This window comes from Bufo bufo, chromosome 1 (genome assembly GCF_905171765.1).
Source record: "Bufo bufo chromosome 1, aBufBuf1.1, whole genome shotgun sequence".
In the NCBI taxonomy this organism is placed as follows: Eukaryota; Metazoa; Chordata; class Amphibia; order Anura; family Bufonidae; genus Bufo; species Bufo bufo.
The window spans coordinates 390,416,876-390,442,043 of NC_053389.1; the positions used below are offsets into that span (position 1 = coordinate 390,416,876).

General features: G+C 46.3%; 1 protein-coding gene across 1 annotated transcript in view; it reads right to left on the reverse strand.

Moving 5' to 3' along the window:
- The window catches only part of HRH2 (histamine receptor H2), a 234,667-nt gene extending 209,835 nt beyond the window's left edge, over positions 1-24,832 (reverse strand). Inside the window, exon 1 of the mRNA XM_040405669.1 lies at positions 23,711-24,832. Within this exon, the coding sequence (XP_040261603.1) occupies positions 23,711-24,828 (1,118 nt within the window). The 5' untranslated portion in view covers positions 24,829-24,832. The remainder of the gene's footprint in view (positions 1-23,710) is intronic.
- Positions 24,833-25,168: the final 336 nt, after the last annotated feature.

Consider the following 25,168-nt stretch of genomic DNA (forward strand, 5'->3'; position numbering starts at 1 on the left):
CCCAAAGTAGCAGATGAAGCAGAACTTGATGATTTACCTTTTGAGGTTTTTCTCTTATTATCGCTCTTAGTACAGTTCAAGAATCTCCTAGACGGACAAACATTTGCCAAATGACCTATGCCCCCACAACAAAAACACACCATACTCTGAGGACTAAATCCTCTTTTATCAGGGGCAAGTCGACCTAGCTGCATGGGCTCCTTCTCAGAGGGGAGCGAGACAGGATGAGGCCCCTGCACACTGAATGAGTCCGCACCATTGCCCCTAGACTGACAATGGCTGGACAGAGAGGTCTTGTTTCTTTCTCTTAGACGCCTGTCAAGGCGTACCGCCAATGACATGGCAGACTCTAAGGACGTTGGTCTCTCATGGAAAGCAAACGCATCTTTCAATCTCTCTGAGAGACCATGACAGAACTGACTCCGGAGTGCAGCATCATTCCAACCTGAATCAGCTGCCCATCTCCGAAATTCAGAACAATAAAGCTCCGCAGACAGTTTGTTCTGGCATAAAACACGTAAGTTAGATTTGGCCAGAGCAACACGATCCGGGTCATCATATATCTGCCCCAGGGCCACGAAAAATCTTTCCATGGATCGAAGGGAGGGATCCCCTGATGGCAGCGAAAAAGCCCAAGTCTGAGCATTACCCCTGAGCAGGGAGATGACAATCCTCACCCTCTGCTCCTCCTTACTGTCATGGTCTTACCTGCTTGCTGCTCTCCTTCGTTTGACATGTGCTGGCGGCCATCTTGTGTCCTGGGTTTCTTGTAGCCTTCCACCCTGCGGCTCCTCCTTCCCCTGGGAGGAGCTGGATGCCTAGCTCATATATATAGGAGGTCTGTGGCTTCAGTTCCTTGCTTGGTCCTCTTGTGTTCACATGCTTCTAAGACTGCTGCTGCTTCTGGTTCCTGATCCTGGCTTCGTCTGACTACCCTGCTGGTTCCTGATCCTGGCTTCGTCTGACTACCCTGCTGGTTCCTGATCCTGGCTTCGTCTGACTACCCTTCTGGTTCCTGACCTCTGGCTTCGCAAAGACTCTGCTCGGTTTCACCATCCGTTTGGACTTTTGCTTTACAGCTTTATTTTCAATAAAGCCTTCTTATTTTCACTTATCTCTTGTTGTACGTCTGGTTCATGGTTCCGTGACATTAGGACCAAGCCATGAATTCTGACGGTACAGGGCCATCCTCGCTACCCACGCTGGTTGCCAGACTTGATCAGCAGGATCACCTGTTGGGTCGGTTCGCTGTGGCGTTGCAAACCCTGCTTGAACGCACGGCTCATTTCGCTCCCGTTGCCGATGGGTCGGTTGTCGCTCCTGGGCTCGCTCCTACTGCCGCTCCGGTTGTTGCGCCAGAGTCTACCCCGACACCTGTTGTTGCGCCTGCGGTGTTTCGGGGTATGACCGGTTCTGCCCCTCTTCCACAGCGCTTTGGGGGAGAGCCAACTCAGTGCCGAGGTTTCCTTAACCAGGTGGGCATTTATTTTGAGTTGCTGCCACATGCCTTTCCTACTGAGAGATCAAAGGTGGGCTTCTTGATCTCGCTGCTCTCGGACAAGGCCTTGGTCTGGGCCAGCCCTTTATGGGAGAACAACAATCCGGTGGTTGCCGAGTTTTCCTGTTTTGTTGCTTCTCTTCGGAAGGTATTCGATGTGCCGGCTCGTGCTGCCTCTGCTGCGAAGCTCCTTATGTCCATCAGACAGGGTCCACGATCCGTAGCTGAATACGCCATTGAGTTTCGTACCCTGGCAGCAGAGGTGGGCTGGAATAATGAGGCTCTGGTCGCTGCTTTCTCTCATGGTCTCTCGGATGCCTTGAAGGATGAGGTTGCAGCTAAGGACCTACCAGTTGAGCTCGAGTCTCTTATTTCTTTCCTGATTTTGATTGACACCAGACTCAGGGAGAGACCTTCCTTTAAGGAGAACCTGCGGAGGTCTTCTAACAGATTGGTGCCTACGTTTGCTGTCCCACCCGTGCCTCCCTCTCCTCCCACGCCTCCTGGGGATGACTTGTCTGGGGGTGAACCCATGCAGCTGGGGTTTGCTCGCCTGTCCGAGGGGGAGAGGGCACTCCGGAGACGCGAGGGCCGATGCATGTACTGTGGTCTCGGTGGGCATTTTCGGTTGGCATGTCCGAACCGTCCGGGAAACGCTCGTACCCTGAGATCCTGTCGGGGGCAGATCTTGGGTGGAGTCTCCTCGTCCCCGGTTTCCCGTGTTGACAAACCACTGATCACTGTTGTCCTCTCCTGGGTCGGGGGCTCGGTGACGACCCAGGCGTTGGTGGACTCTGGTGCTGGTGGTTTGTTCATTGATAGTGTGTTCGCTGCCGCCAATTCCATTCCTCTGCAGGCTCGAGGTTCCCCACTGGCTCTTGAGGCGATAGACGGCAGACCCCTTCTGCCGCCACACGTGACTCATGAGACCCTTCCAGTGGGGATAGCCATTGGTGCCGTTCACAGAGAGTCGGTCTGCCTCCAGGTTATTTCGTCTCCACACTACTCGGTGGTCTTGGGGTACCCCTGGCTCCAGAAGCATAATCCGACTTTCGATGGAGATCGGTCGAGATCCTCTCGTGGTCACCGCAGTGTGGGGCTAGTTGCATCCATGGGTCTGTCAAGTTGCTGTGTACTTCCTCGGACTCTCTGTTGCCTCCTGAATACGAGGAGTACCGGGATGTATTCGATAAGGTGCGCGCGGTTGCCCTACCTCCGCACCGCCCATACGATTGTGCCATAGAGTTACAATCTGGTGCCGTTCCTCCTCGTGGCAAAGTCTATCCACTGTCGGTAGCGGAGAATGAGGCCATGGAGGAGTACGTGAGGGAGGCGCTTTCACGCGGACACATTCGCAAATCTTCGTCCCCGGCAGGGGCTGGATTTTTCTTTGTGAAAAAGAAGGGCGGTGAGTTGAGGCCTTGCATCGATTACAGGGGTCTCAATCGCATCACGATCAAGAACGCTTACCCGATACCCTTGATTTCCGAGCTGTTCGATCGCCTTAAAGGGGCCACGGTCTTTACCAAACTCGACCTGAGGGCGGCATATAACCTGGTAAGGATCAAGGCGGGCGATGAGTGGAAGACCGCGTTTAACACCAGGACCGGTCATTACGAATCCTTGGTTATGCCCTTTGGGTTGTGCAATGCGCCCGCAGTCTTTCAGGAATTCATCAACGATGTTTTCCGTGACCTGTTGCAGCAGTGTGTGGTAGTCTATTTGGATGACATCTTGGTATATTCTGAATCCATGGAGGCCCACATTCTGGATGTCAGACGAGTGTTGCAACGGTTACGAGAGAACAAGCTGTTCGGTAAGCTTGAGAAATGCGAATTTCACCGATCCCAGGTAACCTTCTTAGGTTACATCATTTCCGCTGAGGGGTTCTCCATGGATCCTGAGAAGGTTTCGGCTGTCTTACAGTGGCCCCAGCCCAGTGGTCTTCGTTCCCTGCAGCGCTTTTTGGGCTTCGCCAATTATTATCGGAAGTTCATCAGGGACTTTTCCATGCTGGCCAAGCCTCTCACGGATCTGACCAGGAAGGGCAGTAATTCCCAGGTCTGGCCGCTCGAGGCCATCCGAGCTTTTGAGGCCCTAAAGTCCGCCTTTGTGTCGGCTCCGACTCTGTCGCATCCCAACCCTGGGTTGCCCTTTGTCCTCGAGGTGGACGCGTCTGAGACGGGAGTAGGCGCCCTTCTGTCTCAGCGTAGAACACCAGAGGGTCCTCTGCTTCCTTGTGGGTTTTACTCCCGGAAACTGTCTTCCGCGGAGTGCAACTATCAGATTGGTGACAGGGAGTTATTGGCCATCGTGCAGGCCCTTAAAGAATGGAGGCACTTGCTCGAGGGTTCGGTGGTTCCGGTTCTCATCCTGACGGACCACAAGAATCTGACCTACCTTTCTGAGGCCAAGAGATTGACACCACGTCAGGCCAGATGGGCTCTGTTCTTGTCACGTTTTAATTACGTGGTCTCCTACCTACCCGGTTCCAAGAACATCAGGGCGGATGCCTTATCACGGCAGTACTCCGAGCTGTCCAGGGAGGAGTCGATTCCGACTTCGGTCATACCTCCGAATCAGATCCTGGCCGCCATTCGCACCAGCCTGACCTCTCCCCTGGGTGAGCAGATTTTGGCGGCTCAATCTGGTGCTCCCTCTGGGAGACCCAACGGCAGATGTTTTTTGCCTGAGGAGTTGCGCACTCGGTTGTTGCGAACCTACCATAACTCCAAGACCGCGGGGCATCCTGGAAAGAATCAGCTGTCCTGGGCTGTTTCACGTCTGTTCTGGTGGCCTTCCCTACGTTCCGACATCGCCGCATATGTAGCGGCATGCTCCGTTTGTGCCCAGAGTAAGTCCCCTCGGCACCTTCTGTTGGGCCTTCTGCAACCCATAGCCACCGGGGAGCGCCCATGGTCACACCTGGGGATGGATTTCATTGTGGACCTCCCTGCATCCCGAGGCCATACGGTCATTCTCATGATTGTGGATCGGTTTTCCAAAATGTGCCACTGTGTTCCTCTCAAGAAGTTACCCTCTGCACAAGAGTTGGCCACGATTTTTGCCAGGGAGGTCTTCCGGTTGCACGGTTTGCCTAAGGAGATTGTGTCGGATCGGGGGAGTCAGTTTGTGTCCAGGTTCTGGCGCGCCTTTTGCTCCCAGTTGGGGATTCATCTCTCCTTCTCCTCGGCCTACCACCCTCAGTCCAATGGGGCCGCAGAACGATCCAATCAGGCCTTGGAGCAATTCCTTTGTTGCTATGTCTCCGATCACCAAGACAATTGGGTTGACCTCCTGCCTTGGGCTGAGTTTGCCAGGAACACGGCGGTGAACTCTTCCTCTGGGACGTCTCCCTTCATGGCCAATTATGGGTTCCAACCTGCCGTGTTACCGGAGGTATTCTCTCCCCAGGATATTCCGGCTGTGGAGGATCACCTTTCCGTCCTACGTGCTTCTTGGGTACAGATCCAGAAGTCCCTTGAGGTCTCTGCGCAGCGCCAGAGATTCCAGGCTGATCGCAGACGAGCGCCTGCTCCTTCCTACCAGGTCGGAGACCGTGTATGGTTGTCCACCCGCAACCTCAACCTTCGAGTGCCCACTCCCAAGCTGGCGCCTCGCTTTGTTGGTCCCTTCCGAGTGCTTCGCAGGGTAAACCCGGTAGCCTATGCCCTTGCGCTTCCTCCTGGCATGCGGATCTCCAACGTGTTTCATGTCTCCCTGTTGAAGCCACTGGTGTGTAATCGTTTCACTTCCTCGGTTCCTCGGCCTCGTCCGGTCCAAGTGGGCAATCGTGAGGAATATGAGGTGAGCAATATCCTGGACTCACGCCTGGTCCGCGGTCGGTTGCAGTTTTTGGTCCATTGGCGTGGTTATGGTCCAGAGGAGCGTTCCTGGGTTCCCTCCGCAGATGTCCATGCTCCTGCCTTGCTCCGAGCCTTCCACGCACGCTTCCCTCAGAAACCGTTTTGTGCTCCGCGGAGGAGGGGCCCTTGAGGGGGAGGTACTGTCATGGTCTTACCTGCTTGCTGCTCTCCTTCGTTTGACATGTGCTGGCGGCCATCTTGGGTCCTGGGTCTCTTGTAGCCTTCCACCCTGCGGCTCCTCCTTCCCCTGGGAGGAGCTGGATGCCTAGCTCATATATATAGGAGGTCTGTGGCTTCAGTTCCTTGCTTGGTCCTCTTGTGTTCACATGCTTCTAAGACTGCTGCTGCTTCTGGTTCCTGATCCTGGCTTCGTCTGACTACCCTGCTGGTTCCTGATCCTGGCTTCGTCTGACTACCCTGCTGGTTCCTGATCCTGGCTTCGTCTGACTACCCTTCTGGTTCCTGACCTCTGGCTTCGCAAAGACTCTGCTCGGTTTCACCATCCGTTTGGACTTTTGCTTTACAGCTTTATTTTCAATAAAGCCTTCTTATTTTCACTTATCTCTTGTTGTACGTCTGGTTCATGGTTCCGTGACACTTACCAGAGGAGTGGGGACACAAGCAAAAATGGAGTTTGCATGCCTCTCTGAAGCGAACAAAATTCTCACTGCCCCCGGAGAACGTTTCCGGAAGTGAGACCTTTGGCTCGCAACAGACTCCAAGAGCCGGAGCAGAGCCCAATGCTTGGAGCTGAGTCATAGATTGACGGAGACTATTTCAGGGGACTACCTCTTGAAGCTCATCAAGAGAATGCCAAGAGTGTGCAAAGCAGTAATCAAAGCAAAAGGTGGCTACTTTGAAGAACCTAGAATATGACATATTTTCAGTTGTTTCACACTTATTTGTTATGTATATAATTCCACATGTGTTAATTCATAGTTTTGATGCCTTCATAGTCATGAAAATAAAGAAAACTCTTTGAATGAGAAGGTGTGTCCAAACTTTTGGTCTGTACTGTATATATATGAAAATATATTATGGTTAAAAACGTGTATATATATATATATATATATATATATATATATATATATATATGTTTAAATTAAATATAGCCTCTATTTCTGAAAAGTTTCTGATGGGATTTGAACTCACAACCTTCTACATTACAGCCAAGAATGATAACCACTAGACTATAGAGCTGCATGGTTAGTTACTTTAAAAAAAATAAAAAAAAATAATGAAACTTCTGCTGTATAGGAATACTTGCTGTATAAGCATGCTCGCCCAACACTAATACAGATATATGTTTATGCGTTGTATGTTGGTTGCTGTAAAATAAAGTCCAGCAAAAAAAAATTGTTAACAAAGGGGCAGTCCTAAATGGAGATTCCTACCATGATTTTCTATTTCATTTTATGGGGATATGGAAAGGGGCTGACAGAGTGAAATAGGCCTATAAAGATGACAGTTGTTGACATATTGTAAGCTTTTATGATCAGATACCTCTTCTGCCTAGTGTCCAGCTAAAAAAAAAAGCATCTGGAAAGACACTGCCAAGAGGACTCTTTCTACCAGCTCAAAATCCTCACCCTCAAATTAGTGTTTTGATCAAAATATAGTGGCTGAGAGTCTCAGATTTTATCATATCAAAGTGAGGGCTTAGTCCAAATATAATGCTTGCATTTATTGTGTTAGTGCATTATTTTCCGTGATTTTTTCTTTAAAAAAGTCAGACTTTGCCTCATAGGAAGAATCTTCGAAAAGGTAGCACTAGCGAGACAGTTCTATTTCTCTGAAAAATATCCAAATACAAACTTTCTTTTTCACTTTTTTGAAAAAAATCATAGTAAACTATGCAAGATATATGCAAGACACTAAACTAATGCATCATCTCAAGGAACATCATATTTATACATTCCATATATCATATAAACCAGTGAAAAATATATTTAGTATATATCATATCATAAGGATCATGCAAATACAGTTTTCACTGATTCATAAAATAACATTGTATCCTCTCCTAAAAGCATTGCTTCTAGAGGAGGATTTCACTACACATGGCACTCAATGGAGTCTGTATGGCAGTGCACAGAGAATGAATAGCTCCATACTAAGGAGTCACATTGGCTTCCCTTACTGCCTAATTTTGATAATCTTTTTCCAAAAATAGTGAAATCAAAGTAAGACAACCAAGCATCAAATGCAGCTGTGATGAATTAAGGGTTCAGGATCCAGCAGTGAGAGCCTGCGTTGTCTGCAAATTTTACTTTAAAAATAGATAATCTAAACAAATACCAAACATTCATTGAAATCAGAAGCAAAATGCTTTGCTTTTACTATTCTACAAAAGGAGTTTGAACAAATAATTTATAGATATAGATAATAAAACAGAAAATGAGATCATTTTAACTAGAGAACTGTATCTTTCTGTCAATAAAAATACAATTGAACTCAAAAATACTTTAATTAGACTAAGGCCCCTTTCACACGAGCGAGTATTCCGCGCGGATGCGATGCGGGAGGTGAACGCATTGCACCCACACTGAATACCGACCCATTCATTTCTATGGGGCTGTTCACATGAGCGGTGATTTTCACGAATCACTTGTGCGTTGCGTGAAAATCGCAGCATGCTCCTCTTTGTGTGTTTTTCAAGTAACGCAGGCCCCATAGAAATGAATGGGGTTGAGTGAAAATCGCAAGCATCCGCAAGCAAGTGCGGATGCGTTGCGATTTTCACGCACGGTTGCTAGGAGACGATCGGGATGGAGACCCGATCATTATTATTTTCCCTTACAACATGGTTTTAAGGGAAAATAATAGCATTCTGAATACAGAATGCATAGTAAAACAGCGCTGGAGGGGTTAAAAAATAATAATAATAATTTAACTCACCTTAATCCACTTGATCGCGTAGCCCGGCATCTCCTTCTGTCTCCTTTGTTGAATAGGACCTGTGGTGAGCATTAAATACAGGAACAGGACCTTTGATGACGTCACTCCGGTCATCACATGATCCATCACATGATCTTTTACCATGGTGATGGATCATGTGATGACCAGAGTGACGTCATCAAAGGTCCTTGACCTGTAATGGACGCTCACCACAGGTCCTGTTCAGCAAAGGAGACAGAAGGAGATGCCGGCATCGCGATCAAGTGGACTAAGGTGAGTTAAATTTTATTTTTATTTTTTTAACCCCTCCAGCGCTGTTTTACTAAGCATTCTGTATTCAGAATGCTATTATTTTCCCTTATAACCATGTTACAAGGGAAAATAATACAATCTACAGAACACCGATCCCAAGCCCGAACTTCTGTGAAGAAGTTCGGGTTTGGGTACCAAACATGCGCGATTTTTCTCACGCGAGTGCAAAACGCATTACAATGTTTTGCGCTCACACGGAAAAATCGTGGGTGTTCCCGTAACGCACCCGCACATTTTCCCGCAACGCCCGTGTGAAAGAGGCCTAAGAGCCTCATATCAAAACTGTCTCAGTTAAAACATAGCCTTTGTGAAACATAGCAGCAAATCAGAATTCATGTTCATCCATCAATTTTTTTTATCGTACAGCTATCAATACAAAGATGTCCATTTATACATGTGCCATATGATCATTTGGCCATACAACTTCCAATTTTATCAGATTTTATATTTGTAATGAGTTCCCCTAAACATTAAACAAGTCTGTGCAAAGCTAGTTGTGTTCTCGACTCCTTAAAGACCTGGCCTATTTCCATTTTTACATTTTGGATTTTTCCTCCCAACATTCCAATAGCTATAACCTTTTTATTTTTCCGTTCACATAGTTATATGAGGGCTTTTTTAATGCCACCATTTAATTTACCATATCTTGTATTATAAAATGGGAAAAAGTCTTTGTGTGGCCAAATTGAAAAGAAAACAGAATTCCGGCAAGGTTTTTGGGGTTTTGACATCACAGCGTTCACAATGTACTAAAAATGACCTGACATCCTTATTCTGCGGTTAAATACAAACGTGGCAATACCAATCTTTACTACTTAAAAAAAAAAAAAAACATTTGGAAAAATCGAAATTTTCTTTGCATCACCATATTCTGACAACCAGAACTTTTTCATATTTCGGTCTGCAGAGCTGTATGAGGGCTTGTTTTTTGCATAGCAAACTGTAGTTTTTATTGGTACCATTTTTGTAGTATGTAAAACTTTATGATCACCGCTATTCAATTTTTTTGGGGGACAAGATGACAAAAAAAATGGCAAATCACATGTTTTATTTTTTTCCATTAGGCCTCTTTCACACGGGCGTCATATTTTTGGCCCGGATAAGATGCGGTTGCGTTACGGGAAAATGCTTGATTTTTCCGCGCGAGTGCAAAACATTGTAATGCGTTTTGCACGCGCGTGAGAAAAATCGGCATGTTTGGAACCCAGACCCGAACCCGGACTTCTTCACAGAAGTTCAGGTTTGGGATTGGTGTTGTTTAGATTTTATTATTTTCCCTTATAACATGGTTATAAGGGAAAATAATAGCATTATTAATACAGAATGCTTAGTAAAATAGGGCTGGAGGGGTTAAAAAAAATAAAAAAAATATTTTAACTCAACTTAATCCACTTGCTCGCGCAGCCCGGCTTCTCTTCTGTCTTCATTCTTTTTTTTCTTTTACACATCGAGGGTTAACAGCCAAACAAAACTCAATATTTATTACCCTGATTCTTCTGTTTAGGCCTCTTGCACACGACCGTATTTCTTTTTCTGTATTTTGCGGTCCGTTTTAAACTGATTTGTTTTTCCTGCTGTTCTGTTTTTCCGTTTGGTTTCAAAAAACGGATCAAAAATGGAAACTGAAGCATACAATAATGTTTAAACAGTCAGTACATAAAAAAATTGGGCTGGGCAAATTTTTTTTAAAAGATGGTTCCGCAAAAACGGAACGGATACGGAAGACATACGGATGCATTTCATATGCATTCCGTTTTTTTTGCAATACCATTGATTTGAATGGAGCCATAGAACGTTATTTGCGGGCAATAATAGTACATGTTCTATCTTGGAATGGAAATACGGAAACGGAATGCATACAGAGTACCTTCCGCTGTTTTTGCGGACCCATTAAAATGAACGCAAAAAAAACTGAACGGAAACGGAAAAAAAATACGGTCGTGTGCAGGTCGCCTAACAGAAACACCCCACATGTGGTCGTAAACTGATGTAAGGGCACACGGCAGGGTGCAGAAGAAAAGGAGCACCATATGGTTTTTGGAAGGCAGATTTTGCTGGACTGGTTTTTAGATGCCATGTCCCATATGAAGCCCCCCTGATGCACCCTTACAGTAGAAACTCCCAAAAAATTACCCCATTTTGGAAACTAGGGGATAAGGTGCCAGTTTTATTGGTACTATATTGGGGTACATATGATTTTTATTTGCTCTATATTAAATTTTTTTGTGAGGTAACCAACAAATGGATGTTTTGGCACAGCTTTTATTTTTTACTTTTTACAACATTCATCTGACAGTGTAGATCATGTACTATTTTTATAGAGCAGGTTGTTATGGATGCAATTATATAAATATGTCTACTTTCTTTGTTTGTTTGTTTCAGTTTTATATAATTCATGTATTTTTTTTATTAAAAACAATTTTTATTAGCTTTTTTTTAAACTTTATTTCTTTCCCACTCTGGAACCTCAACTTTTGAGGGTCTGATCCCCTCTGCAATGCATTACCATACATCTGCTGGGGCTCCGATCGGAAGGAAGAGGGAGCCGATCGTGGCACCTGAAGGGGTAAATGACAGGGGCGGTGCGATCATTGCTTCCTGTCAGTGTGGGCGGGTGTTGGATACATGATGCAGCCAGCACCCGTAGTGTATGGAGCAAGCCCGCTGCAGAGGCCAGCTCAATACACATGCCGACGCATAAAGCCATATGTTTATGATGGTGCTATGGGTTAAGGGGTCAAAGGTTGAATAAGTACAAAAATAAAGTACCTATATGTACCTATAATTTGGACTATTTATTCCTGTATATGAGTATTCTTTTTTTTTTTGTTGTGCTTTTACCACTTCTAAGGCCCCTTGCAGACGAGGGTGTGCGGATTAGGACTGGATGCGTTATGAATGCGTTCAGTGAAAATTTCACAATTTCTCAAAGTCATTCAGTTTTGTCTTCGATCGCGTTCAGTTGTTCAGTTTTTATCGCGCGGGTGCAATGAGGTATACAAATAACATGTCTTAGCAACCATCCAGGAAAGACGCTGCTTTATTCACTTTCTATGGGGCCAGCGTAGTGGGAAAATAGAACATGCTGCAATTTTCACGCAACGCACAAGTAATGCGTGAAAACCAACACACATGTACACAGCCCCATTGAAATGAATGGGTCCGGATTCTGTGTGGATGCAATGCGTTCGCATCACTCATTGCACTTGCGCGGAATACTCGCTCGTTTGAAAGGGGCCTAAGGCTACTTTCACATATACGTTTTGTTTTCAAGTTTTGAGATCCGGCAGAGGAACTCCAAACCTGGCCAAAACAGTCCCGTTTTGATTACATATCAGTATACATCCATTGTGTTAGGACGCAGTTGTGTGAAATTGAAATGGAACAAACCAGTCAATGGGTGACGGATCAGTTTTTTTTTTTTTTTCGTTTCGCAAAACCACAGCTTGCAGTGAGTGTCTGGTCACAAAATGGAATTCAGTCGGAACAGAAGGTATCCTGATGCATCCTGAACGGATATCTTTCCATTCAGAATGCATGGGGACAAAAGAGAACCGTTTTGGCCTGGTTTTGAGATCCTCTGCCCGATCTCAAAAACAAAATGCCAAAACACATATGTGAAAGTAGCCTAAGTTTCAGCTTTAAGGCCTCTTTCACACGAGCGTGTCCGTAAAAGGTCCGGATGCGTCCCGGTGCATTGTGGCAAACCCGCGTGAGTAGGTACGCAATTGCAGTCAGTTTTGACTGCAATTGCGTTCCGTTGTTCAGTTTTTATCGCGCGGGTGCAATGTGTTTTGCACGCGCGTGATAAAAAACCAACTGTGGTACCCAGACCCGAACTTCTTCACAGAAGTTCAGGTTTGGGTTCAAGGTCGTGTAGATTGTATTATTTTCCCTTATAACATGGTTATAAGGGAAAATAATAGCATTCTGAATACAGAATGCATAGTGAAATAGGGCTGGAGGGGTTAAAAAATAAATAAATAATAATTGAACTCACCTTAATCCACTTGTTTGCGCATCCGGCATCTCTTCTGTCTTCTTTCTTCAGGACCTGGGTAAAGGACCTGTGGTGACGTCACTACGCTCATCACATGGTCATTCACATGATCCATCACCATGGTGATGGATCATGTGATGAGTGCAGTGACGTCACCACAGGTCCTTTACCCAGGTCCTGAAGAAAGAAGACAGAAGAGATGCCGGCTGCGCAAACAAGTGGATTAAGGTGAGTTAAATTATTTTTATTAATTTTTTACCCCTCCAGCCCTATTTTACTAAGCATTCTGTATTCAGAATGCTATTATTTTCCCTTATAACCATGTTATAAGGGAAAATAATAATGATCGGGTCCCCATCCCGATCGTCACCTAGCAACCATGCGTGAAAATCGCACCGCATCCGCACTTGCTTGCGGATGCTTGCGATTTTCACGCAACCCCATTCATTTCTATAGGGCCTGCGTTACGTGAAAAACGCACAAAGAGGAGCATGCTGCGATTTTCACGCAACGCACAAGTGATGCGTGAAAATAACTGCTCATGTGCACAGCCCCATAGAAATGAATGGGTCCGGATTCAGTGCGGGTGCAATGCGTTCACCTCACGCATTGCACCCGCGCGGAAATCTTGCCCGTGTGAAAGGGGCCTAAGGCTTCATACCAAATAGGATTAGCTAATATCACTCAGGTGTCAAACACATGTATAATTTTTTTTATATTTATTTCTCGGTCCTTCTAGCACATTCTTTGCCCACCCTACTAGGCAAAAAGGGTATGCATACCCAGTTCATGTCATATAGAGAAAGCTCTAATTAATACATTTTCTGACCACATCACCTTATTGCTCAGTTTCCAAAATCTTGGGAGTTAATTTGTATAGCAATACCTTACCCAGATGCAGGGGCGTACCTAGAGCATTTGGCACCCTTCCCACCCCCCAAGAAAGTTAAGAAAACATGCACAAACTTTTTTCAATGTTTTCAATAATATTTATTACACCCCCTCTCTTCTCCCCTTAATTACACCCCCTCCCTTAATTACACGTCACCTCCTCCCTTAATTACACCCCCTCCCTCCCCACCTTAATTACACACTCCCCCCCTTAATTACACCCCCTCCCTCCCCACCTTAATTACACACTCCCCCCCTTAATTACACCCCCTCCCTCCCCACCTTAATTACAAACCCCTCCCTTAATTACACACACACATCCCTTAATTACACCCCCCCTTAATTACAAACCCCCACTTAATTACACACACACACACCCCTTAATTACACAATTATTTACTCACATTTTGATGATGCCTCAGGCTCCGTCCGACCGCTGGTAATGGATCCTTCCGCTTCTTTAAAAGATCCGTGAAGGCGGCGCGGCGTCAGCGTCGTGACGTCATGTTGCGCGCCGCCGCAATAATCCTTCCACAGAAGCCGGCGCCTGGCGGAGTCGCGTCGCGGTGCAGCAGTGGATGGAGGGGTGACTCCGTCATGGCACCCCCCTTGTGAGTGGCACCCGGGGCGGGCCGCCCCCCTCGCCCCCCTCCTTGGTACGCCACTGCCCAGATGCCACCCCCAAAGTTGAGTGATTGTTCCTTACTTTGAATGTCTTCTCTATATACCTACTGCTGATTATCAATACAAGCTGTATGTGGAATTTATTACTGCTATTTTTCAGTCAAATTACTTATTATTCACTTAGCCATTTTGTGAGCCTATTTATTCCTGTACCAAAAAACTACTGTAAAACATTTGCACACTATGATAAGTCTGATTTAAAGAGCAACTCCAGCACACAAAATTATATCACTTTTTAACCTAGCTGCTTTATAAGTCCTCTTGCACACGAACGTGTGCGCCCCGTGGCCGTGCTGTGGCCGCAATGCACGAATACTTTGCACGATGCACGATTCACTTTAATAGGTCCGTGATCCACGTGTTCCGCAAAAAGATGGGACTTGTTCTATCTTTTTGGACATGTTCTTTTAGGACATGTTCTATCTTTTTGCAGAACGGAAGTACGGGACGAAACCCCGCGGAAGCAGTCCGTAGTGTTTCCGTACGGTTCCGTTCCGTGCTTCCGTTCAGCACCATTCCACATCTTCGGATTTGCGGACCCATCCAAGTGACTGGGGTCCACATCCGTGATGTGTACTGCCCACGGAACGGCGTCCGTGTGTTGCGGATCCGCAAATGCGGTCCGCAATATGGCGACGGAGCGACCACGTTTGTGTGAAAGAGGCCAAAGGCCCCTTTCACACGGGCGAGATTTCCGCCCGGGTGCAATGCGTGAGGTGAACGCATTGCACCCGCACTGAATCTGGACCCATTCATTTCTATGGGGCTGTGCACATGAGCGGTGATTTTCACGCATCACTTGTGCGTTGCGTGAAAATCGCAGCATGCTCCTCTTTGTGCATTTTTCACGTAACGCAGGCCCCATAGAAATGAATGGGGCTGCGTGAAAATCGCAAGCATCCGCAAGCAAGTGCGGATGCGGTGCGATTTTCACGCATGGTTGCTAGGTGACGATCAGGATGGGGACCCAATCATTATTATTTTCCCTTACAACATGGAAAATAATAGCAGAATGCATAGTAAAATAGGGCTGGAGGGGTTAAAAAAAAAATATATATATTTTAACTCACCTTAACCACATTTCGCACACGTAACGCCGTTAGGCGTCCGGGCGGCAGCGCTCTCAGGTCTCAGCGACGCCTATTGGTGTCATCTCGTGAGACCTGAGATTTCCTGTGAATGCGCGCTCACAGGAGCGCGCGTTCACAGGATCGCGCAGTTCACAAGTTCAACTACAGCCTGCCAGCAGCGATCATTGGCTTGCAGGCTGTAGATTTTTAAAATGACCAATGAAATAGGTATGTCAGACGCTATTTTGTAAATAGCGTCTGATATACCTGTTACCTGCTCCTCTGGTGGTCCCTTTTGCTTGGATCGACCACCAGAGGACACAGGCAGCACTGTAAGTAGCACCAATCACCACACACACACATTACACCCCCCCCTGTCACTTATTAACCCCTTATTAACCCCTGATCACCCCATATAGACTCCCTGATCACCCCCCTGTCACCCCCCTGTCATTGATCACCCCCCGTAAGGGTCCCTTATCACCGCCAGTTACTTAGCTACTTGTTAGGTAGTTAGCGGCCAGCCCACCGCACCGCAGTCACTGATTAGTCGCTGATTAGCGTCATCGCTGTCGCTAATCAGCACTAGTACTATATAGTATCTGTAAGGCCCCTTTCACACGGGCGAGTATTCCGCGCGGATGCGATGCGTGAGTTGAACGCATTGCACCCGCACTGAATCCCGACCCATTCATTTCTATGGGGCTGTTCAGATGAGCGGTGATTTTCACCCATCACTTGTGCGTTGCGTGAAAATCGCAGCATGCTCTATATTCTGCGTTTTTCACGCAACGCAGGCCCCATAGAACTGAATGGGGTTGCGTGAAAATCGCAAGCATCCGCAAGCAAATGGTTACTAGGAGACGATCGGGATGGAGACCCGATCATTATTATTTTCCCTTATAACATGGTTATAAGGGGAAATAATAGCATTCTGAATACAGAATGCATAGTAAAATAGCGCTGGAGGGGTTAAAAAATAATAATAATAATTTAACTCACCTTAATCCACTTGATCGCGCAGCCCGGGTACCAAACATGGTGATCGCGCAGCCCGGGTACCAAACATGCCGATTTTTCTCACGCGAGTGCAAAACAAATTACAATGTTTTGCACTCGCATGGAAAAATCGCGCATGTTCCCGCAACGCACCCACACCTTTTCCCGCAACGCCCGTGTGAAAGAGGCCTAAGTGATCAAGACTGATCGCAATCAGATCTATATAAGTACATTAGGGTCACCTTAGGCCCGATCAGGCCTGATCTTGTGCGCACACTTGCGTTCAGTCCGCCCCACCGCAGTGCCAGAATTTTTTTTTTATGATCACTGCAAAAACACCTTAAAATCGCTGCGGCGCTATAAAGATCACTTTTGAGCTTTTTGGATCTTTATTAGCGATCGCAGCTTTACTTCGCAAGCACTCCTTTTTACTAGGCAGGTTTTCTCTTTTTCCTGGGTAGTCTCAGAGGAATACCCCCTAAATTTAGTTAGCCCAAAATGTCAAAAGGGTATTCCGCTGAAGAGGCCGACAGGATTCTAGCCCTGATGGATGAAAGCGATGGGGACGCCTCACCTGCTGAATCCAGTGGTTCAGAATATGAACCTGTAGACAGTAGTGGCACTCTAATCGCTAGTGAAGATGACGAGGTTGAGGTCCCTGCTACGGTCAGGCGTACCCGACCCCATGTCAGTGTTCTGCATACCCCGCATGATGAGCCTCATTTGCAGCAGAGTGGTGCTAGCGCTGATCTTTTTTATAGTGCGGCATACACCAGCAGTGCAGCACATCCTGGACCTTCTACCAGCACTGCCGTATTCCCTGGTGAAGTGGCAAGCACCAGAAGGGCAGTTCAAGCTGGAACGGTGGCACGTGCAGTAACTCCCTCGTCGCAGCCACCATGTTCACAGGCCCGTAGAGCCCTTAGTCTCCCAGAGGTGCTGGCAAATTGGCACTCTCATGCTTCCGCCGCACCCGTATTGCCCCCTCTATGACTTTGTTGTGGCAGAAACCAACCGCTATGCCACACAGTATATAACCGCCAATTCGGAAAGCTTCTATGCCCAGCCTTTCCGGTGGAAACCAGTCACAGTTTCTGAATTTAAAATATTTTTGGGCCTTATCCTCAGCATGGGTCTAAATAAAAAAAATGTATTGCGGTCCTATTGGTCTAAAGACCCAATACATTACATGCCCATGTTCTCTGCTGCTATGTCCAGGGCACGTTTTGAGGGCATTATGCGCTTTATGCATTTTACTGACAATAAAACCTGTCATCCAAGAGGCCACCCTGCTTATGACCGGCTCCACAAAATTTGGCCCCTTATAGACCGTTTGTCATCCAGGTTTGCAGATGTGTTACCCCCAATCAGAACATCTGCATAGTGAGCGTGAGAAGTAGTTTGGAATTCAAATGCATAAAAAATGCCCTGTGAAATCCTAAAGGTACTCATTGGAATTTGGGCCCCTTTGTGCACCTAGGCTGCAAAAAAGTGTCACACATGTGGTTTGGGGTGTATTTTTACATATACCCATACTGTGTGTGAGAAATATCTCTGTAAGGCCTCATGCACACGACCGTTGTGTGCACCCGTGGCCGTTGTGCCGTTTTCCGTATTTTTTCGCGGACCCATTGACTTTCAATGGGTCCGTGGAAAAATCGGAAAATGCACCGTTTTGCAGCCGCATCCGTGATCCGTGTTTCCTGGCCGTGAAAAAAATATGACCTGTCCTATTTTTTTCACGGCCAACGGTTCACGGACCCATTCAAGTCAATGGGTCCGTGAAAGAACACGGATGCACACAAGATTGGCATCCGTGTCCGTGATCCGTGGCCGTAGGTTAGTTTTTAGACAGACGGATCCGAAGATCCGTCTGCATAAAAGCTTTTTCCAAGCTGAGTTTTCACTTCGTGAAAACTCAGAACCGACAGTATATTCTAACACAGAAGCGTTCCCATGGTGATGGGGACGCTTCTAGTTAGAATACACTACAAACTGTGTACAAGACTGCCCCCTGCTGCCTGGCACCTGAAGGGGTTAATTGTGCTGATCACGGCCCCCTGTAAGAGATCAGGGCTGCCAGGCAGCAGGGGGCAGACCCTCCCCCCCCTCCCCAGTTTGAATATCATTGGTGGCCAGTGTGGCGCCCCCCCCCCCCCCTATTGTAATAATAGGTTGGTGGCCAGTGCGGCCCCCCCCTCCCTCTATTGTAATAATTCGTTGGTGGCACAGTGTGCGCCCCCCCCCCCCCCCCCGCTCCCTCCCTCTATTGTAATAATTCGTTGGTGGCACAGTGTGCGCCCCCCCCCTCCCTCCCTCTATTGTAATAATTCGTTGGTGGCACAGTGTGCGCCCCCCATCGGCCCCCCCTCCCTCTATAGCATTAACAACATTGGTGGCCAGTGTGCGGCCTCCCATCTCCCCCCCCCCCCATCATTGGTGGCAGCGGAGTTCCGATCGGAGTCCCAGTTTAATCGCTGGGGCTCCGATCGGTAACCATGGCAACCAGGATGCTACTACAGTCCTGGTTGCCATGGTTACTTAGCAATAGTACAATAGTAGAAGATTCATACTTACCGGCTGCTGCGATGTTCGTGTCCGGCCGGGAGCTCCACCTACTGGTAAGTGACAGGTCTGTGCGGCGCATTGCTAAATGAACTGTCACTTACCAGTAGGAGGAGCTCCCGGCCGGACACGAACATCGCAGCTCCCAGGTAAGTATGAATCTTTTTCTATTGTACTATTGCTAGTAACCCGCTGCCACCAATGATCGGGGGGGGGGGGGGGGAAGATGGGAGGCCGCACACTGGCCACCAATGTTGTTAATGCTATAGAGGGAGGGGGGGCCGATGGGGGGCTCACACTGTGCCACCAACGATTTATTACAATAGAGGGAGGAAGGGGGGGGCGCACACTGTGCCACCAACGATTTATTACAATAGAGGGAGGAAGGGGGGGGGCGCACACTGTGCCACCAACAAATTATTACAATAGAGGGAGGAAGGGGGGGCGGGGGGACGCACACTGTGCCACCAATGAATTATTACAATAGAGGGAGAAAGGGGGGGGGCGCACTGGCCACCAATGATATTCAAACTGGGGAGGGGGGGGTCTGCTGATAGTACAATTAACCCCTTCAGGTGCGGCACCTGAGGGGTTAATTGTGCTGATCACGGCCCCTTGTAAGAGATCGGATGCTGCTAGGCAGCAGGGGGCAGTCATGTACACAGTTTGTAGTATATTCTAACTAGAAGCGTCCCCATCACCATGGGAACGCCTCTGTGTTAGAATATACTGTCGGAAATGAGGTTTCACGATCTAACTCATATCCGACAGTATATTCTAACATAGAGGCGTTCCCATGGTGATGGGGACGCTTCAAGTTAAAATATACCATCGGATTGGAGAAAACTCAGATCCGATGGTATAAAAGGGACTCCAGACTTTACATTGAAAGTCAATGGGGACGGATCCGTTTGAAATGGCACCATATTGTGTCAACGTCAAACGGATCCGTCCCCATTGACTTGCATTGTAATTCAGGACGGATCCGTTTGGCTCCGCACGGCCAGGCGTGGAAGACCCACGGACGAAAAAACGGTCACGGATCACGGACCTACGGACCCCGTTTTTGCGGACCGTGAAAAAAAACGTCCGTGTGCATGAGGCCTAAATGACAACTTTTTACATTTTTTTATACAAAGTTGTCAATTTACAGAGATATTTCTCTCACCCAGCATGGGTATATGTAAAAATATACCGCAAAACACATTGCCTTACTTCTCCTGAGTACGGCGATACCACATGTGTGACACTTTTTTGCAGCCTAGGTGCGTAAAGGGGTCGAAAGTCCAACGAGTACCTTTAGGCTTTACAGGGTTGCTCACAATTTAGCCCCGCCCAAAATGCCAGAACAGTAAACACACCCCACAAATGACCCCATTTCGGAAAGTAGACACCCCAAGGTATTCACTGAGGGGCATAGTGAGTCCGTGGGAGATTTTTTTTCTTTTTTTGCCAGAAGTTAGCAGAAATGGAAACTTTATTTTTTATTTTTTCTCCTCAGAAAGTGTCATTTTCCACTAACTTGTGAAAAAATATTTAATCATACATGAACTCACCATGCCCCCCTGAATATTTTAGAGTGTCTTCTTTCTAAAATGGGGTCATTTGGGGGTATTTATACTATCCTGGCATTCTAGCACCTCAAGAAACATGACAGGTGCTCAGAAAGTCAGAGCTGCTTCAAAATGCGGAAATTCACATTTTTTTTACCATAGTTTGTAAACGCTATAACTTTTGCGCAAACGAATAAATATACACTTATTGGATTTTTTTTATCAACGACATGTAGCACAATAAATTCTGACACAAACTTGTATAGAAATGTAATTATATTTGAACAATTTAACCAGAGAAAGTTAAAAATACACTTTTTTTGAGAAAATTGCAGTCTATTTTGATTAATATCAGAAAAACGAAAAATGTCAGCCTCAATCAAATACCACCAAAAGAAAGCTATATTTGTGAGAAGAAAAGGAGGTAAAATTCATTTGGGTGCCAAGTTGCATGACCGAGCAATAAACCGTTAAAGTTGTGAAGTGCTGATTTGTAAAAAAGGGCCTGGTCACTAGGGAAGTATAAACCTGTGGTCCTTAAGTGGTTAATCCACTTGTTCGCGCAGCCGGCATCTCTTCTGTCTTCTTTTGTGAGGAATAGGACCTTTGATGACGTCACTACGCTCATCACATGGTCCGTCACATGATCCATCACCATGGAGCGAACAAGTGGATTAAGGTGAGTTAAATTATTATTATTTTTTTTAACCCCTCCAGCCCTATTGTACTATGCATTCTGTATTCAGAATGCTATTATTTTCCCTTATAACCATGTTATAAGGGAAAATAATACAATCTACACGACCTTGAACCCAAACCTGAACTTCTGTGAAGAAGTTCGGGTCTGGGTACCACATTCAGTTTTTTATCACGCATTGCACCCGCGCGATAAAAACTGAACAACGGAACGCAATCGCAATCAAAACTGACTGCAATTGCGTACCTACTCGCGCGGGTTTGCCACAATGCACCGGGACGCATCCGGACCTAATCTGGACACGCTCGTCTGCAAGGGGCCTAACAGTGTTCATCAATTTTTTTTCTCCATCTTTTTTTTTTAAGAAGAGAATAATGTCTGTTTACCATCTTGACTGTAGAAGTAGTTCAGGTGACTACATGCCCTATGCCTTGCCAAGAACACAGAGAAATATAAAGCATAAGTCCAGACTTTTTGCTGCAAATACTTCTTACATCAGAGTTTCACAAAGTGTGAGTAAAATGGTAGCCAGCAGCAACATTTCAGACCAAATTGTCCTTATTCAGGCTACACTAAGTAGTAAGTAGGAGTATCCACAGAGCAACATCCACCCCCACCCAGGCCCGGCGATATAATAAGGCAGACCAAGCGTCCAGGAGCAGGAGAGGTTAGTTATTATTATTTTTATTTTTTTTGCGCTGATGGCTAACATGGGGGAGCATGATGGCTGACATTGGAGGGCATGATGGCTGACATGGGGGGCATGATGGCTGACATGGGGGGGACATGATGGCTGACAATGGGGGGCTGATGGATGGAGGCTTATGGCTGACATGTGGGGCTGATGGAAGACATGGAGGCATGATGGCTGACATGGGGGCATGATGGCTGACATGGGGGGCTTATGGCTGACATGGGGGGCTGATGGATGACATGGGGGGCTGATGGATGACATGGGGGGCTGATGGATGACATGGTGGGTTGATGGCTGACATGGGGGCATGATGGCTGACAATGGGGGGCTGATGGATGGAGGCTGATGGCTGACATGGGGGTCTGATGGCTGACATGGAGGCATGATGGCTGACAATGGTGGCTTATGGCTGACATGGGGGGCTGATGGCTGACATGGGGGGCTTATGGCTGACATGGGGGGCTTATGGCTGACATGGAGGGCTTATGGCTGACATGGGGGCATGATTGCTGACAATGGGGGGCTGATGGATGGAGGCTGATGGCTGACATGGGGGGCTGATGGCTGACATGGGGGGCTAATGGCTGACATGGGGGGCTGATGGCTGACATGGGGGCATGATGGCTGACATGGGGGGCTGATCTAAGGCATTGGGGGTGTGAGCTGAGGTCTGATTAACATTGGGGGTCTGATTGCTGGTCTGACCTGACGTGTAATGGAAAATATTTTTTTCTTATTATCCTCCTCTAAAATCTAGGTGCATATTATGGGCCGGTGCATCTTATAGGGTGAAAAATATGGTCCTCAAACCAGCGATTGTCTGATGCAGAGAGAGAGAAGATACCAAGACCACACAGAGGAGAGCCAGCTGCTGTAGGAGGGACCAGGGCCAGGTGAGCTGCGAGGGGGGGGCGCCAAAATGTAGATTCACTTGTGTTGGCAAAAACCCTAGCACCGGCCCTGCCCCCACCCCAGCATTCTTAGAAGTAAAAAGTCTGCAATACTGCTTCATCTTTCTCTTCTTGGATGTGATTGGTCCTGTGGCAGCAGGTTTGAGAACAGGCACCAAGCACCTACTTGTCAATAGCAGCGCAGGTTTGCATAACAACCAGATAGTTGCAAGAAAAATATATGAAGCATGCATCAACATTTGTAGGCAATAAATACATTGAAATATCACACTGATAATGACATGAACTGAATAATGATCACATAATATGGAGATGGAAGTCTGGCAACGGAGCAGACAGATCAAGATAATGTGATTCAAGGGGAGAACAGTGAAAGACAGTGAGCAGAAATAAAGAACTAAACCTGCTCTGAAACATAACACAGCAAAACAGCCAAAATAATTCAAAACCAAACAGCAAAAAAAAAAAGAATCCAACAAACACAATTACTATATTAGCAGTAGCAGCAATGGAAGACAGTGGAGCCACAGGTCTTAGAATACACTGATACACTACCAATATACTACACCAGGCATCCTCAAACTGCAGCCTTCCAGCTGTTGTAAAACTACAACTCCCACAATGCCCTGCTGTAGGCTGATACCTGTAGGCTGTTCGGGCATGCTGGGAGTTGTAGTTTTGCAACAGCTGGAGGGCCGCAGTTTGAGGATGCCTGTACTACACTATGATACAAGAATCTGGAAGCAAATGCACAGAGCTTAGGCTATAAAAGGCAAAGAATGTCAGAAACTGTAAAGATTTAAAGACCCCAGCTGAGTGATAAATGTGTGATAAGTGATGGCCTATCCTAGTGATAGGCCATCACTTCATAAAATGGAATACCCTTTTAATTTCAAGTAAAGGTTTCCAGAATAAATATATGTTGAGAAACTGCTTAGGGATTACAAGTTATTCCATTCCATTCTTAATATGAATGATAGATTTTTGTAGAAAAATTATTTATCACAAGTATAAAAATATTTATTTTAAATTAATATTATCTATCATTCAGTATTTCAATTGAAAATTTTACCTGTCTTTAACATCTTTGATGAAAGGGCTACATTCTTTTCCGTTACTTTCTTGTAGATTATGTGACTTGTCTTCATGAATCCTCTGCATATCTTGTAGAGTTCGTTCTCCTGAACGTCGAATGTGAATCAGGGTAAATGGGGTTTCATTGCTAAGTGGACCTACACGTCTACAGTGAAGGAGGCGTTGATAGGCTGTACGAAAGTCCCTATTTAGAGCAGCATACAAAATTGGGTTGAGAGCAGAGTTGGCATAGCCTAGCCAAAGAACAATTAGGAAGGCTGTTTCATCAACTTCAATGTCATTCACTCCTTCATATGTAAATACTGTGAAATAAGGGAACCAACAGATTATGAAGGCCCCCATCACAGCTGCCAAAGTAACAGTAGCTTTGTGTTCTCGAACAGTAGGTAGTGTTGGGCTAACCGCATTGCAGCAATTAGCATGATTTATTCTTTTGGCTTGTTCTCTGGCAATCTTGAAGATTTTGTAGTACATCAGACACATTATGACCAAAGGAAGATAAAACGTTAATAAGCTATCTACTAAAACGTATTCCTTGTTCAGCTCCAACTTGCATTCTCTGCTTCCATCTCCTCTAAGGTTTTGGATAGATTTATCTTTTGTATTCCAGCCAAGGTGTATTGGTAAGAAAGAGACCATGAGAGATACCACCCATATAACTCCCATAGCTATGGCTACCCGGCAAGGAGTCACGAGCATGGAATAACGCAGAGGGGCTGTAACTCCATAGTAGCGGTCCAAGCTGATCATGAAAAGATTTAGAATAGAGGCTGTGCACAGCATAACATCCAGGCTTGTATAAATATTGCAAAATGTAGATCCAAATGGCCATTCTTCATGTAACAAGTTCAAGGCTGAAAAGGGTAGCACCAGAATACCCAACAGAAGGTCTGTGATAGCCAAAGAGACAATAAAACAATTTGTCATGCTTCGGAGTCGTCGGTCAAATCCAACAGCCAGGCATACCACCACATTTCCACATATGGTAATGACTATAATTAGAGCTAGCACAACGCCAATGAGCACATTATATAGGATTGTCTTCCAACATGAAGAAACTGAATTCTTAAGGTCGTCATCCATGATAGAACACATTGCTTTGAGTCCGGTTGTCCTAAAACTAGTTTTTATTATGTTAGTTTATGTTCAGTGGCAAAGAATAAAATGAGATTTTATGGAGGATCTTAGTCATTAGTATAGTTGTATAGAGGGGTCCAGCAATGCAATATTCAGCTATGCCTTGCTGGACCCCACTGGTTAGTATGAAATTGCTTGATAGTGTCCACTGATGTATCTATTTATCCTTGGTTTTTTTCCCCTCTACGGTCAAGTCAATTTGTTAAATGTAGGATTTTGTTGCCTTCTCCACATTTATTAGTGCTGACCATTTGTGCTGCCATCCTAAAGCTCTTACTATAATAGATCATTCATAGCG